Source organism: Nematostella vectensis, chromosome 2 (assembly GCF_932526225.1).
Source record: "Nematostella vectensis chromosome 2, jaNemVect1.1, whole genome shotgun sequence".
NCBI lineage: Eukaryota > Metazoa > Cnidaria > Anthozoa > Actiniaria > Edwardsiidae > Nematostella > Nematostella vectensis.
In genome coordinates, this window is record NC_064035.1 from 20,084,283 (window position 1) to 20,100,522 (window position 16,240).

At 40.2% G+C, this 16,240-nt stretch overlaps 1 protein-coding gene and 1 long non-coding RNA gene across 2 annotated transcripts; one reads left to right on the forward strand and one right to left on the reverse strand.

The window, feature by feature from the left end:
- Nucleotides 1-931: 931 nt before the first annotated feature.
- Nucleotides 932-3,351, reverse strand: LOC125561009. The gene is made up of 2 exons (XR_007307007.1): nt 2,450-3,351; nt 932-1,126 (listed from the first exon to the last, which is right to left on the reverse strand). It is a non-coding gene; the product is annotated as an uncharacterized LOC125561009 (long non-coding RNA).
- A 2,438-nt stretch (nt 3,352-5,789) lies between these two features.
- On the forward strand, nt 5,790-10,507 carry LOC125560999. The gene is made up of 8 exons (XM_048723749.1): nt 5,790-6,187; nt 6,346-6,399; nt 6,978-7,272; nt 7,425-7,665; nt 7,900-8,092; nt 8,238-8,572; nt 8,898-9,873; nt 10,053-10,507. Exons 5-7 carry the CDS (start codon nt 8,066-8,068, stop codon nt 9,526-9,528), a joined length of 993 nt encoding a protein of 330 aa, XP_048579706.1. The 5' UTR covers nt 5,790-6,187; nt 6,346-6,399; nt 6,978-7,272; nt 7,425-7,665; nt 7,900-8,065; the 3' UTR covers nt 9,529-9,873; nt 10,053-10,507.
- The last annotated feature ends 5,733 nt before the right edge of the window (nt 10,508-16,240 follow it).

Consider the following 16,240-nt stretch of genomic DNA (forward strand, 5'->3'; position numbering starts at 1 on the left):
ATATTTACGATTTGGGGACCTCGGGTAGCTCTCGACGTCGCCTCTCGCTTACGTTGGCACCGGAATCTGTTTATGCTGCCATGGGTTCCTTAATCGCTCGTCGCCAATGTTAAAAACACAGTCAAACTTTGTTCATTGGACTATAATCGATCTCGACGTCGCCTCTCGCTTACGTTGGCACCGGAATCTGTTTATGCTGCCATGGGTTCCTTATAATTGCTCGTCGCCAATGTTGTAAACACAGTCAAACTTTGTTCATTGGACTATAATCGATCTCGACGTCGCCTCTCGCTTACGTTGGCACCGGAATCTGTTTATGCTGCCATGGGTTCCTTATAATTGCTCGTCGCCAATGTTGTAAACACAGTCAAACTTTGTTCATTGGACTATCGAATGTCAATCAACCAGAAGAATAAAGGAAGTGACGGTCTAGACTATGAAATCGATCTCATCATCCCTTACACTACACGCATCCCTTACACTACATGCAAGAAACCACAATGGTGTTTTTCTATGTTTCTATAATTTTTTAATATAAATCAAAACAAAAGGCCCAAATTGTCGTGATCCTAAACCAGAAGAATAAATATACACCAAAAACTGGTACTCGACTCTGCCAAACCCTGGGCCCAACACCCCCTACCCCCTCAAATCCAAGCCCCAACTTCCTTTTCGCTAATTTAAGAGTGGCACATAGATAAACAACAAATAACTGTGTCTCAAACCAGACAAAAAAATGAGACATCTCCTCTGATGACAGCCCACAAAAAGAACCCCCCCTAAATCGGCGCCTAAAAAAACGTACCCCCCCCCTTTAGTAATTAATGACCGCTCCGCTCCGACTTCTTCAGAAGTCTTATTAAAGACGAAAATTTGGTCTAATACCATTTTTGGTGTATTGTCTTTAATCTTTAAAATAAGATTACATAAGTAAAAAAAACATTGTTATTTTTATTTGCCAGTGTTAGTCTAAGCCTCCTCTTGCAAAAAGGACTCATCCACTTGTTGAATAATGTTGTCGATGAATTTTTACATCTCCTATAACTTGTTGTAAATAGTCTTTTTACATCTTCTATTATCTGTAAATGGCCATGCTGTTGCGGCTATCCTGCCAATTGTGGCGAAGCTAATAAAAAAAAAATAAACCTTGTGATTCAAATTACCATTATTATTATGATCGAGGAATTATGGGGATGTCAAAGAGAAGCTACTGTAATGATTCGAATAAGCGCTCGGGGCGCTTAAGGGCGGAAAGTTTATTTATGGAAGGGGTGAGCGTTTGCAGAATACCCGTCCACGATTTTAAGCCCCTTCCTATACGAGCCGGGTCCGCGGTGCTGTAATCAAGATATGAATAATAAAAAATACAAACTCAAAAAGTCAGAGAGAACCCAGCATGTAAATGCTATACGGGAACGCTAAGATCCAACTGATATTTTAATTAAGGTACCGGAAAGGCGATGAGAAAGACAGTTAACAATCAAGCTTAACCTTAAAGCCAGCTAGGGAATAAATAAAAAAAGCTTAAGACCTCACTTATAATTAAAAAATATACATTTTTATTAAAAAAAACATACATAGCAAAAACATGTTACAGAAAAAAGATGAAAGAAGTTGAAAGATGACTTGCATATTTTGATGAATTAGAAATCAATACCTCCATAACCTACCTTAGTTTCCTTTCCTTGCTAGTTTAAGGTCCAGAAAAAGTATTGCAAAAAGCACATTGGAATTGCTGAAATGGTGGTGCCTGCTAGAGCGCGGCAGTAACACTTAACTCATAATCACAACTTGTCGCTTGGCCTCTATATTACTCTTTAAGGAGCGAGTCACACATTCACACTTTTTTCATTTAACTGGTGATGACTTGACAAGTTTTGTTAAAAGAACCACCGAACCGATTGTTCAACATCTCCCAGTCCATTTAAAAGGATTTTGAATGGCTCAAAAGACAAAATTAAATTTTACTTGGAAATAGCATAAGATCAATTTCCAAAATGAAAGGTGGCCGAGTTATTACTTTTCAGATAAGTACGTTGGGTAATTGTTATGAAAGTCGGGTTTTCGCAAGAAAAGGATCATAGAGTTTTTATTTGGTAAACAAGAGCAAACATCAATAGGGATTTTTTATCAGTTTGTTCATTTTCGCAATTACATATTTTAAATTTTGAATAAATATAGAGATTTCTTCGTAGCTAGGACTGTAAAGAATTGAGGTGTTATAATACATTATATTTCGGTGTATAGCCATTCACGCATTTACAACAATTAAACAGAAAATAAAAATATTCGCTTTACAATGAATTCTTGTCTTTTAGAAAAATGTGTTCAGCAAGCCTAGCCCTGTTACCAATGGCACCTTCCATTATGGTTAAAGTCAAATAAATTAAATGGCAAATTCTCATCTCGCATACAACTTTGACGTTAGCTTTTAGTCATTAAAACTCACCTATAAATATAGGACGAGGCCTTTAATAGACGAAAGATGCAAATTTCAACAGCAGATCGCAGACGGGATTCAACTGGAAATCAATTTAGGTGTAACATCGCTGTTCAAAATATCGTCAGGAATGTGTACTTGGCTTCCGTAAAAATATTAACTATAATAAAGCAAGTTTGCGTTAAAACAAAACTATCCGTGTTTTCTTTTTCGTGTTTTGTTCATATTTTTTTCTTCCGGAATACCAACTGTGCGGGGGAATGTTTCGTCAAAGAGAATTTGTTTAGATTCATCAACCTTCCATCACACGCAAGCCAGTCACAGCTTAGGAACTTTTCCCAAAAACTCAAGAAACACAGATACTTTGACTTTTAAGGAACACAAGAAAATATGGTCTTGACAAACTTTACAACGGCCGTGAAATAAGCCTTTCAATGGAATAGTAATTGTCTAATTATTATTTTTTTAACTGGGAAAGTAAAAATGGAGATCCAGTAGAGAAAGACCCCCTATTGTCACAAGAAATGAGATATGAGGAGTCACAAAGTTGCGGCCAACGTAGTTTTACATTTACATGAATAAAAATATAAACTTAACGAGTTTAAAAACAAAATAACACAACTCACCGAGACGTGATGTAAACTAAAACACTGGAAAAATTATCAACGATTTATCACTATTGTTGGCTCATCTCCATCACGATGTTTCCAAGCGAATTTTACATCCACCCTGGGGAGCGGGAATATCTCCACAATAGCATTTCTAGTTCGTTAACCAAAACGAGAGGCAAAACAGCAGAAGAAAAAGAAATGAAAAAATCTAAACAATCTGTGTTAATTGAGATGATACATCTAACGTATAACAACACGGTATGACAAACCACGCTATAACAACATTCTAGAGAAGAAAATCGAAAAAAAATCTTACCTAAGAAGGATGACTTATCTTTGTTAAAGACCCTGTCTGATATCATGGAGTCTTCTAGAGCAATCCCCACTCTTTTATGGCTGTGAGAATCACTAATCGGTACTCTGCAAAGATGGGGACGGGTGAAGAGGGTGCTAATGGAATAATTGTGCTCGCTCACTGGCTGCCAAAAGCTCATTGGCGCTTGCAGATGTGCCGAGAGGAATGCAATTTACGGGTTATTAGTGTTTAAATCAAGAAGCGCTTGGGACGGAACCATAGAAAAAAAAAACACCTGGGTAAGGAAGACGATGTTCTTTAATCACTACCAAATAGAATAGCGAATACTATGGAAGTTGTTTATGAACTGATTGGAAGTATGTCTCATGTAAGTGGATAAAAAAAATCGGACCTCGGATCCTGAAGCGTGGATCCCAGAGAGGTGAGACCGCGTACCGAAACGTTGAACCGGGATCCCTAGATACCAGGGATTTAATAGCATTGACCTACCTTGAACTTGTTGCTGGCTGTATGTCGTCATTCTTACAGAATTTGACTATCTGTCTGGTCATTAACAATACTCAATGGCGAAAAGCTTCACTGGACACCAAATACTCGAACAATAGTTGTTGTCGCTTACGGGAGATTAATACAAGGCTGAAAGCTATCGTGACAATAAGGATTTTATTTGTTTGGTTTATTGCATGGTTTATTGAAAACTATAAATGTAAACAAAACAAACTTGTAATAGTTGACTCGTGAATATATGTACATGCTCGAAGATCCAGCGTACATTGCGGGCGCTCCCAAAGGTCATCCCCGCGTACTTTGCGGGACTTTGAATGCCCGCAAAGTACGCTGGATCTTCGAGCATGATATATGTACGATTGTGATGGAACCATGCTTTTTCAGTCTGAATCGGGTATTCGTGCCAAGACGCAGGGGCAGACAGGAAACAGATTCCAACCCCCCATCTATTTTAAGTTTTTTACAGTCCTCCAAGTGAAACACCGCTGTACCTAGTATCAGCGGTATCCAAATTTTCTAACAGTGCTTTGCGGTCAAAACTCTATTTAGTCTTGTTTGCTTTGCCTATGTGAGAAAATAAAGTTTAATAAATTAATTACCATATCTCTCTAAATGCTGTGTTTTCTGAAACCAAATTGATTCCAAAGTTGTTTACATCCGGGTCTGTCTCTGTGGGAAAGGCGTGTTGACTGGCCGTCTCTTCGTGGATGTCAACCTCGTCCCCACGGTCTCCTGGGTATTTTTTCAATATGGTGTCCAGCTGAAAATTACCAAGAAGACCCTGGGGACGAGCTTGCGTGGATGTTTGAGTGGATATCCAGAATGTTCGCAATCTGTAATGGCATGAGATGGTTAAATTTTGCATTCGTGTTGTTCGATGTTGTCTCAATATAATATTCAATGTTATTTCAATGCATTTTGCATTCGTGTTCTTAAAAATGATCAACTTGATTTCTAGCTACCAAAAAAACGTCGCGTTTTTTAATAGATCAGCAAAATCATATATGCTCAAAAACTACGTTCTTGAAACCGTCAATAATTTAATTTGAAGCAAAAAATAAAATCCAAAGAAAATCAACTGTTTTTAGTCGAACACAGTGTCAACTGTCCTTAAACCTCAGCCTAGTCCCAGGCGTTCTTACCGGGTTTCCTGTGCTCAGAGATAAACCGTGAGGTAGCCAACACAAAATGGTCTGATAAAAGCCTTTATACAATCACCTGATCTGTTAAAGCTAAGGGCAAAGACAAGGGCAACTTGAGATATACTGTGGTTTCTAAGGGTAAATTTAGTGGCAACAATGAAAATAAAATACAAATTCAGTGATTAGTTGATGCTAGCCTCATGTAGTGCATCATGCATTGATCACCCTTGCATACCCAGGTGTTGGTTGAGTGGGAAGCATCCGCCCCCTACCCTCACCCCTAGCTATGTGCCAGACTTGAGAACAATCATAAGCTCAAACATTGGTTTATATCAAAAGCAAAATGGTTCAAATTTCCAGATCAAGAACTTGGACTATTTGTGTACCCTTCAGAAGACTTATCCAAACTTTTTGAGTAAAAAATATCAAATAGTTTTATTTTTTTCAGACCAAAGGTTGTTCCCTTTGAAAGAAGCTGGACTGCCATTTAAAAGGCTTCAAATACTAACACTTCATTGCTAAAACAACACCCGGATAAGATTATCAACTAGCTATTGAGGACAAACTGAACATTCCGAAAAACAATTACAGTTAAAAACAAAGCAACAAAAGCTGCAGTGTTTCTATTTTTCATCGCCAACAAACAAAAAGTTTAAGTATAAAATCTGAAACTAAATTTGACAATGAAACAGCTAAAATAAGTCATTACCAAGAGTGTCAGTTCGTTCTGAACACCGCTGACACCGCTGCAGAACGTAGTGCGCACGCGCAGCCTCTTATTTCCGGCGGGGGAATTGCCGGGCCCGCCCCTGCACAACACTGTATGATAAGTTGCAAAACTAGAAACGGGAAAGGATGCATTGGTCGACTTTACCAGCTTTCCGAGGAGCTTAGTCGTGTCGCTAAGTTGCCGGTAGGTTCGCATGTTTGCCGGCGACATTGGGATACGTTACGAAGAAGCAACTTGCGCTGCTCATGTCCCATGCACGATAAACAACTGCCCTCACGTCTGAACAAGCAACCTATTCCAAGTCGTTTTTATCCGGTATTTGACGAGATTGGGCTAACAGTGGCAGGATACCAGCCTGGTACTCGGTGGTGTTACCGGTGCAAGTTGCTCGCCTATAAGAAATTTGAAAGCCGTCCTCAAACAAGTAGAAAACCAGTCGAGGTAAGTGTATATTTTTATTCGGGAAAACAACCACTCCTCTGCAGTGCCTCTTCGCTGTAAATTGCTATGTATTTCTTCCTGTATTTTCAATCTGTTTAACAAAATATAAAAACGAGTACATAGAAAAGGCTTGAACATTCTTTCGTTCTTTTTATTAGGAAAAAGCAAATAGTAGTACATCCGCCATCGGCACAGAACAACAACTACAAAAGGTTTGTTTATTTGTACATTCTGAAGAAACACATAAATTATCTATAAAATTCAGTTCGCCTTTCTTTTTGTTTTTTGTGGGGAAAAATACTTTATCAATTATTGAGAAGTAGTAGTGCAAACAATATTTTTGCATTTGTTGAAAAAGAAATATTTTTTTTTTACAATTTGTAAAAATTCTGACAAATAAGCTTTTTGGCAAGTTTTTTTTTTCCACCAAGCCAATTCATATAAAATTATTAATTTTCTATGAGAGAATGAAAGGAATTCCTTAATTTAGAATATGTGGAATAGAATAAGACAAGAAACATTTTATTATTGAGGAGCTAGGGTGGGCTGGGATGTTTAAGGTAATTTTTCAGAAATATCTTTGCCCCCCCCCCCTAATATCTAATAGAAACCTTTGACTCCCCCTTAACAATAATTTAGAAAACAGGTATGACCCCTCCCCATTTGACCCACCCACAACAGAAAACCTGCACCCCAAAAGATGATACATTTTGCTAATCATTGTTATTTATTTTAGATAGTTTGTTTATTCTTATTTTGTTTTCCATTTTGACTGTTTTGTAAATTTCAGATATTTCAGTTTACGGGATCCCCTATTCTACACCTCCATGAAATTTTGCAAGATATATCTATGTCAGCACCTACCATATCCCAACTGGATCAAACAAAGGAACAATTTTGAAGGCTGTTTTCAAGACTTAAAGCTCTAGCAGACATATGTGATATTCATCTCCTGGAAACATGGAAAGAGCTGCAAACTCCCCTAGGTACCATCAAAATTGCCCCAAATGGCAACGTGTTAATGGATAGTCAAGTATGGGACCAAATAAAGACAACAATCAAAAAAATTGACGAATTGGATGAAGGTACAGCTGTATGATCAAATATATCTGCATGCTCTAATATTTATAATAGCTTTATCGATCAGCAATGATGTGGCTGATCAGTGTTCAACCCCAGTGATGGATCAAGCCCAACTAAAACTGTGAATAATTTATTCAATAATTGCTATCAACAGGTAATTCACTGGGCCAACTAGTGCAACAATTTCAGATGGCTCTATACCATCATGCCCTCAGTAGTGAAGCTCCATTATATGAGCCAGCAGCAATGAAAGCATTCACACAAAAACACTCTCCAGGTCTGTTTGAAATGCTTTTAAGTTAAAAAACAAGGGAGGACTCCAGACTCTCAGAATAACATCAAGCTGTACAGGAGCAAAGAACTGTTGTTCTCCTTCACACACTGGCATATTTCAGGTAACCTAAATGCTCCATTAAGACCCACCTCCCTAACCTCCAATTACTTTCCTTTCTAAAAACCCTCTAGAGGCTAAATTTTGTAATAAGCTCCCCCTTTCTATCTGCTCCAATTTCATAATTGGGCCTAGGTATGTTCAATATCATGCTTTATACTATAATTCAATGTATACAAGCTGCACCAGAACACTAGTGTTTTGTTGTTTTTTAAATGACACAAATTTATTTTACCAGGTCTCAGAAAACTTCCACCCTACAAAAGGATGAAGGGCTATTCCTACAACATCATGGTGCTTCTAGGACAGCAATAAATTCAGGAAGGATACTTCATTTCAGTACAAGTCCTAGAAATATTGATTCTCACAAGAAAACACTAATAACAAAATATCCAGACATACTGATGAGAAAGGTTATCCTGGCAACAGAGGTGAGATTAGTGTGTTACAAATTTTTATTTTAGTAAATAGTGAATAAGAGAATAATAAAAACAATACTTGAGAATAAGCAAGAACCATTTCAATTTAAACAAGCCAGTGGGATAACTGATGCTTAACTTTCTTTAAAATTTTCAGAAAGGATTCCTAATTGTACAACTGTTGGATGACTTCCATAATATTTTGACTGTTAGACTACCAACAAATCTGAAGCTATCATTAGCTACGCACATGGCTAGTGGCCTACTGGACATCCATCCTTCAATTCCTGCTGTTCCTATCCCTACAAGAGATACAAGACACAGCCGAGTGATTGTGAAGATAGGGAATGAAAATAAAATTTGCAGAGGAGGAATTGTTCTAGACTACATAAAAGAGTTGTTTCGAAGACCAGTGTTATCAAGAATGTACTTGGAAACAAATCACCAATGCATTTCATCAAAATACATCCAACAACAACTAAAGGAATTGAGGTATTCTATGGATTTTAATGTAGTTATTTACAGGTCAGCAATCCATACAAGAAAAATACTGTTTTCTCTTCTTAAAAAATGTTTTAATATTGACACTTCCTAAATATTTTTCCAGGCACAATACTTTATTCCCCTATATGGACCTCCCACCCAATAAATATGTACCTCTTACATTAGTTTGTGAAAGCCATATACATAATGATTAATATCAATTTTACTTTTGTTTAGTGACTGCTATTACAAAAAAAGGAGTAGAGTAAAATAAAAAAAAGCAAATATGGAACATTAAATTTGCCAAATTATCATTTTTTTTCTTTTTTTGTAGGGTCTATTCTGGGTTGTCGCACGATGAGCTCTGTACCCTTGAGTCTACTAATTTAATAGATGAGTTTGAGCAATCTTTGAAAAGTATGGAGGACTATAAATCAGCCATTGATCACATATTCCTGTGCTGTCCACAACTGGAACATTACTTGAAAAAATTTGTAGTACCAGCACCCGGGGACTGGCCAACTTGGTTTTATCAAAAGAAACTCATTGCTCAAGAAGTCAATGCAGATGCCAGTTTCCTATCAGTCATCCCAGAGCAGGGCCCATTTCATGTTTTCCTGAATCTACAAGAAGATGTTGTAACAATTTATGACTTCTTATTTAAGAAAGTTTACAAAGAGACATTTGGATCTGACTTACCCAACAAGCCAAAGCCTTTTCGCGTCAGCCTGGTAATAACTGCTGTTTTTCTGGCATGGGGCAAATTACGTGATAAAGTTCTCCTAAAATTCAAGCTCTGCAAGTACATAGAGTATGCTTCCATTCTGTTTCTTTTAGATGAGGTGGTTCCCATATCATTCTTCCACTATCCTGTTACATTCAGGTCTGGAGACATGGAATCATATATAACAATGATGTTAAAGTTATCTCTACTGTTTATAATCTGGAAAAAGGCATCATTATGACAGATCAACACTCTTGATGCTTAGTGACTTTTCTTTTCACAAACAACATTTTTCACAGTACCATGAACTTAAAAAGAAATGGATGGCTCTAATAACAGAAAAGTTGAAATCTGGCATAGTGTGCTACGCAGCTTCATTTCAAATTATGACAGTGCTAGTCAAATTAGGGACAAAGCCCTGTCATTTGCTGCATCAAAGACAGAACAGCTCTTTCATAACTATTTTACAACACCATACAGTAGAGGTTATTCTGAAAATGACCTAAGTTTGGTGACTGGTACAGCTGCTGATGCATTACTGAAAATCATCAAGCAAGTTGGTCAAAATCTGGTAAAAGCAAAGCAGGTATAGTAGACATCCATCCATCCATAAGTAGTTTTTTATTACCTTGGTGCAGTGCAGTGCCTGAACAATGTTTTTTTATGCAGGGAAGTAATAATAATGATTAGTCGAGCACTTGATCATAGCCTCAACTTATTTTCTTTTTCATGACTAACAATTGTGTCTATTTTTTTACATTTAAGGTTCCACAAGAAACAAATGCAAGAGGGCAGCCTAAAGGAGACATGAAATTTTTTCTTCCTACCTTTGACACCACCATTACTTCAAAAGCAATGCCCCTTGGCTACTCATTTGTAAAAGAAGACCCTTCCACAATGCCTGATCCTAAATTAATCTGTGACTACAAAAACTGCACGCAATTATCAACAACCAATGTCAATCGCCTTAACTGTTTTTGTTACCTTATAATTTGTGAAAACTCGAGTAACATTAAAAATAAACCGAAAATAAACCACACAGGAACAAACATGGCGGTCAACACGTTTTCTTCTTCTTCTACCCACACTGCATTATGGGTAATACAATATTTTTCTATGGGGGGGTGGGCAAGTGCTTAATTCCAAGGGTAACACACTTCCCCCCTGAAAAGATGTCGTCCTCGACATTTAAGTTACTAGTATGTTTCAATACTACAATGCAACTGAGGAAAAAAAAAATCTGACTACTCTACTATTTCAATGTTCAGTTCCATGAAGGCATGGTGTAGGGTGATCAAGTCCAACCATGGCTTCCACTTGTTTCTTCATACAGCTGTATCTTGCTTATTCTTTACTCTACAGTTCTCTTGCACAATGTCATTGCCACGTAAATACCCAATGCTGCTCAAGGTCTTACACCTTGTTACCTACACTATTTGCTAGGCTATACTAGTATTATTCAACTAGTGTCTCTAACTAGACCGTTTTTTTTCTTTTCTTTTTCTTGTAACAAACAAACAAATATAAGTCAAGTAAGTGTACTAGTGTACTTGTAATTACATTGCTGGTGTCCATGGTGAGAAGGAAGGACATCTGTAGGGTACCTGTAAACCGTAGGGTACCGGATAACCGTAGGGAGTCTGTAGACTGCAGGGTACCGAATAACCGTAGGGTACCTGTAAACCGAAGGGTGCCTTGAACCCGCATGTGGCACATGGTAACTCTTGTGTAGGAGGTGCACCGTAAGCACTCCATGCTGACTCATTTATAGTTATACCATGGTTAGCGACCGGTCCCCAATAATAGGATGGCTGACCAATAACATCATAAGTAACCCGCAAAGGTGGATGCCTATTCCGCTCGGGTCGTCCAATGATGCTGCCATTAGCATAGTTCTCCTGGCTGTCCCTATCACCTTGTTCCCCTTGCTGCTGCTGTGATGCCCTCTCTGCCTGCTCCTCTATTGCTTCATCCAGCTCACCTGCCGTTCCTTCCTGCTGATCGGGTGCTCCATTCAGCTCGTCTGAAGCTTCCTCTTGCTGATCCAGAGATACATCTGACTCGCCTGATGCTATTTCCTCTTGCCGATCCGGTGCTACATCAGACTCGCCTGATACTTCCTCCTGCTGACCCAGGACTACATCCGATTCGCTTGATGCTTCTTCTTTCTCGTCGGGCGCATATCCAACCTGTCTACCGTAAACAAAGTCTGGTTCCTCTTCACTACTCGACTCCTCTTTCAACTCTGCTGCGTTCCTTGTTGCAGGTTTCCGTGTTTTGGTTTTCCTTTTTGGCTGAGTAATCACGTCACTCATGAGATAATCACATGGCAGTAAGAGGTTATAATGCAGAGTCCGGTTCCTGCCCTTGCCATTCTCAGGTCTGACCTCATACACTGGGCTCGATTCTCCCTTCTGATTCACAACCACAAACACCTGATCCTCAAAGTATGAGCATAGTTTCCCTGGACCGCCTCGTTCTGACAGGTTTCGTACCAATACCCGATCACCCGGCTTAAGTGATGAGCATCTCACTTTCTTCTCGTAGTACCTCTTACCCCGCGCGGCTTGAGCTGTCGACTTAGAACGTGCGATCCTGTAAGCTTCTTCCATGGTTTCTCGCCACTTTGTCACATATTTCGGATACTGTTGCGGAGTGCCTTGCAAACTGGTACCAAGCATTAAGTCAATGGGAAGTCGAGGTGAGCGACCATAAAGTAGATAGAAAGGAGAAAATCCTGTTGAGTCATTTCGAGTGCAGTTGTATGCGTGTACAACTTTGTTAAGACTATCTTTCCACTTGGATTTCTGGTTCTCTGGTAGTGTGCGTAACATTGCAAGAAGGGTCTGATTAAAACGCTCGACTTGTCCATTGGATTGTGGATGATATGGTGTGGTTCTTGAGTGAGCTACCCCACTAAGCTTTTCCAGATGTTTATGTAGATCGTTCTCGAACTCCTTCCCCTGATCGTGATGTATTCGAAGGGGAAACCCAAACCTCATGATGTAATCATTATACAGCTTCTCTGCCACTGTAGGGGCCGATTTATTCCGTGTTGCGTATGCTTGGGCAAATCGAGTAAAATGATCAATCACTACGAGGATGTATTCATACCCACCACTGCTTTTTTCTAGATGTAAAAAGTCCAAAGAAATGAGTTCAAAGGGAGCTGTTGTTTGAATACTCTGCATTGGTGCCCGTTGAGCATGTTTCGGTCGTTTTTGCTTGATACATCGACAAACAGAGGTAACATAGTGTTCAATGTCCTGTTGCATACGGGGCCAAAAGAACCTATCCCTCGCAAGTTGCAATACCCTCTCTGCACCGAGATGCCCCATTTCCTCATGTAATTCCTTATAAACGAGATGATGAAGTTTCCGTGGAAGGACCAATTGGAGACGTGGTCCAATTCTCCGGCGAAGGATATCATCCTTACCTAGTTCCAACTTCTTCCAGTGACGTAACATGGCCTTTGTTTCAGGAGTTTCCTTCTTTCGCTCCTTTAAGCTGGGTAATGACTCATTAAGTATGAAACCAATCACCTTTCCAATTGTTGTATCCTCACGCTGAAGTCTCACAATGTCCTCTGTCGACCATGCTTGCGTGCCTAAGGTGACATTATCGTCGGGAGAATCTTCAAGGCATGCTGACAAAGAGATAGTCGGAATGCCATCTTCACCTGCCTGGAACTTTACAGAATTCACAGTGGCTCCTATGTCTTCTTGGCATATGGTCTTCTGACATTCTTCCATATACTTCTCCATGCCTTGTGAAATCCGCGAGAGACCGTCTGCATCCCCATTTGCCTTTCCAGGTCTGTATTTGATGACAAAGTTATAGTCAGCCAATTCTGATACCCAACGCTGTCCGGTCGCATTCAATTTGGCAGTGGTCAGAATGTATGTTAACGGGTTATTATCCGTGTAGACAGTAAATTTAGGGGCATAGTACAAATAGTCTCTAAATTTCTCCGTAATTGCCCATTTTAGCGCTAAGAATTCGAGTTTCCCCGAATGCAGATGGTAATTGCGCTCGGCTTGAGTTAACGATCGTGACCCGTAACCAATGACTCTCAAGGTTCCTTTCTGGCGTTGGTATAATACAGCCCCAAGTCCCCGCTCCGATGCGTCAGTGTGAAGAATAAAGGGTTGTTGGTAGTCCGGATAAGCCATAACGGGTGGTGATGTGATAGTATCTATAAGTGTCTCCAGTATTCGCTGATGTTCCTCAGACCAAGAGACTGGTTGGCGTGATAAGGACTTACTCGACCTACTTTTCGATTTGGTACTTGTACCTCCCTTGGGTTCCGTCAAAAGATCATAAATGGGTGCTGCTAACGTCGCAAAGTTATGTACATATCTCCTGAAATAACTTAGAAGTCCCATAAGTCTGCGAACTTCTCCGACTGTCTTAGGTGGCGTATCCTTTAAATCCGTAACTGCCTTAATACTCTCCTGATCCATCCGATAACTTTCTTCTGACACATGTCCAAGGAATGTAACTTCCCTTTGAAAGATTTTACACTTGCTGGGTTTCAATTTTATCCCGTGTTCCCGCAGTCTTTGCAAAACTTTCCTCAGATCACTAACATGTTCTTCAAAACTTTGACTAAAGACAATGATATCGTCCAAATATGGGATACATGTGGTGTCTCTTAAATCTTCTAAACAATCTTGCATATATCTTTGAAAGGCCGCGGGAGCCTGGGAAAGACCCATGGGAATGCGAACCCATTCATACAGTCCCCAAGGGGTCACAAAGGCAGTCAATGGTCTACTGTCTTTCCCCATGAAACCCTGATGATATGCGCGTCCCTGATCCAGTACTGAAAACCAACTATTTCCCCCTAGGGTGTCTAATGCATCTTGAATCCTTGGGATGGGAAAACGGTCAGGAACACTCTTACGATTCAGTTCACGATAGTCAATGCACAGTCTTAGAGACCCGTCCCGTTTACGGACGCAGACAGCCGGCGACGAGTAGGAAGACTTTGACTTCACAATCCATCCCTTATTTATCAAGTCCTCAATATAGCCTTTGACTTCTGCATACAATGGGCGGCTAATTGAGACATATGTTTTCTGAACAGGAGTCTTATCCATTAGGGTTAAATTTAACTCAAGGTCTTCGATGCAACCGACATCCTGACTATCACGGGCAAAGGTCTCCTCCTCTTCCTGTAACAGACGAGTGACTTCCTTTTTTTGTTCTTCATTCAGATCTCCAATCACCACCCCTGGGACCCTCTGTGATGAATCTATGGTCGCCCCCCTGGATTCTTGTGTTTCACCTGGGTGTACCCCCCTTGAATCAGACAAGTTCATCTCACTAAGTTTCACTTCTGCTGGGGTAACTGATCTGATAAGGTTAAGACTACCCAAGATGGTGCCCCCCCTGAGGGTGATATCATGCTTGGTGGCATTACTGACGTAAATGTCAACTCGCGTAGCTTTCCCTTTCGGGATGGACAATAGAGACTGGGAGAGTTCTAGCCCTGTAGGCAATGTCTGGTCTTCATCTGGTTCAAAGATAACTGGGCATTTCTCCTCGACTGGGCCGGTATTTGCACGACAATTAATTCTCAGGGTCTGCCCCCCCGGTATGCTGACACTCTTCTTAGGTGACTTTAAGATGCACAAGGGTTCTGAGTTGTCACATGTTTGGATAAAGTTAATCAAGGCCCCAACTGCCTCCCCTCTGACTTCTGGAAATGCACCTTTCATAATATCCTGTAATGGGCTCCCTGTGGTGTTGCTATTATCCCCTGGGAAATCTTTAATCACTGTTTCTATGACATTATATCCAATGATGGGACACTCTAACTCTCCTGGGGTCACTAAAAAAGGTACTTCTACATCTGGCCCTGTATACCCATGGGATTCTAGCTTCAATGTTATGGGGATCCATCCCTCATATGGGATCTCACTGCCATTTGCAGCAGATACATTTAAGTTTCTATCCCGACCCAGGAGTGTCTCAATATCTTGTAAATCAGTGTTCAAACCATTCTCATTGACCCATGATTTAGATAAAACTGAAATTTGCGCGCCCGTATCCCAGAGGGCCTCTGTGCTAATATCATTAAGCATGCAGGAAACTTTGCATTTTGGTCCTACCAGTTTACAAATAACAGCATGTTGTTTTGGAGTGAGATGAGACATAAATACACTAGACTGAATTCGCTCTGCGTACTCACTGTTTTTCTTGGCTTGTAACTCTTGTATCGCAGTGCAAAGTTTCTTGTGTTCCAACCAATGAGCCCGTTGGCATTGCACACCGCAGTACAATGCTGACTTACAACCCGCACATTGAACTAAACAATCACTACCAGATGGTTGATGCCCACATAACACACATACTTGGGACTTTCCTGTGGAAGCAACTTGCGACCCGGCTACCGCCTGTCCCGCGGTGGCAGCCGGTGCTGGTTTCCCGAATCCTTGTTTTGTGTTGGTCTTTGCTTACGACATCCCCGTGCCCAATGCTCAGATGAACCGCAATAAAAACAATGATCACATGCATCAATCGTATTGCTATCCTCACACTGCTTGCAAACTCTCTTGGCCTTCTGTACATGTATATCCCGATTATCAATATTGCCATCCCTTTCCTGTTGCACTTGGGCCACTGTCTCCCGCAATGTGGCCATCTCCGACTTCACTGACTTGAGTTCTGCTAGGATCAGGTCTTCTGTTGAGACTGCGGCTGGAGCAGTCTTCCCTTTGTCCTTACGTCCCCCATTCCCTTGTGATTCGACATTATCACTTGTTAGCTGATTAACTTTCTTAGTTATTTTGGTTAACTTTGATTTCCTCTCTAACTCCTCAGATGCCACAATATTTACATGCTGGATTAAATCTTCATCAGTGGTATCTGTGTTCTGTAGATATGGTCTTAGTTTCATCCTTACACCATCATCCATTAATCCAGTCTCCACAGTTCTTAAAAATAGT

Excerpts from the sequence above, each read along its gene's own strand:
- LOC125560999 (XM_048723749.1), top strand. The coding sequence starts at position 8,066 with ATGAGAAAGGTTATCCTGGCAACAGAG. Across the intron at positions 8,093-8,237 it reads AGGTTATCCTGGCAACAGAG|AAAGGATTCCTAATTGTACA; the intron begins GTGAGATTAGTG and ends TAAAATTTTCAG. Across the intron at positions 8,573-8,897 it reads CAACAACTAAAGGAATTGAG|GGTCTATTCTGGGTTGTCGC; the intron begins GTATTCTATGGA and ends CTTTTTTTGTAG.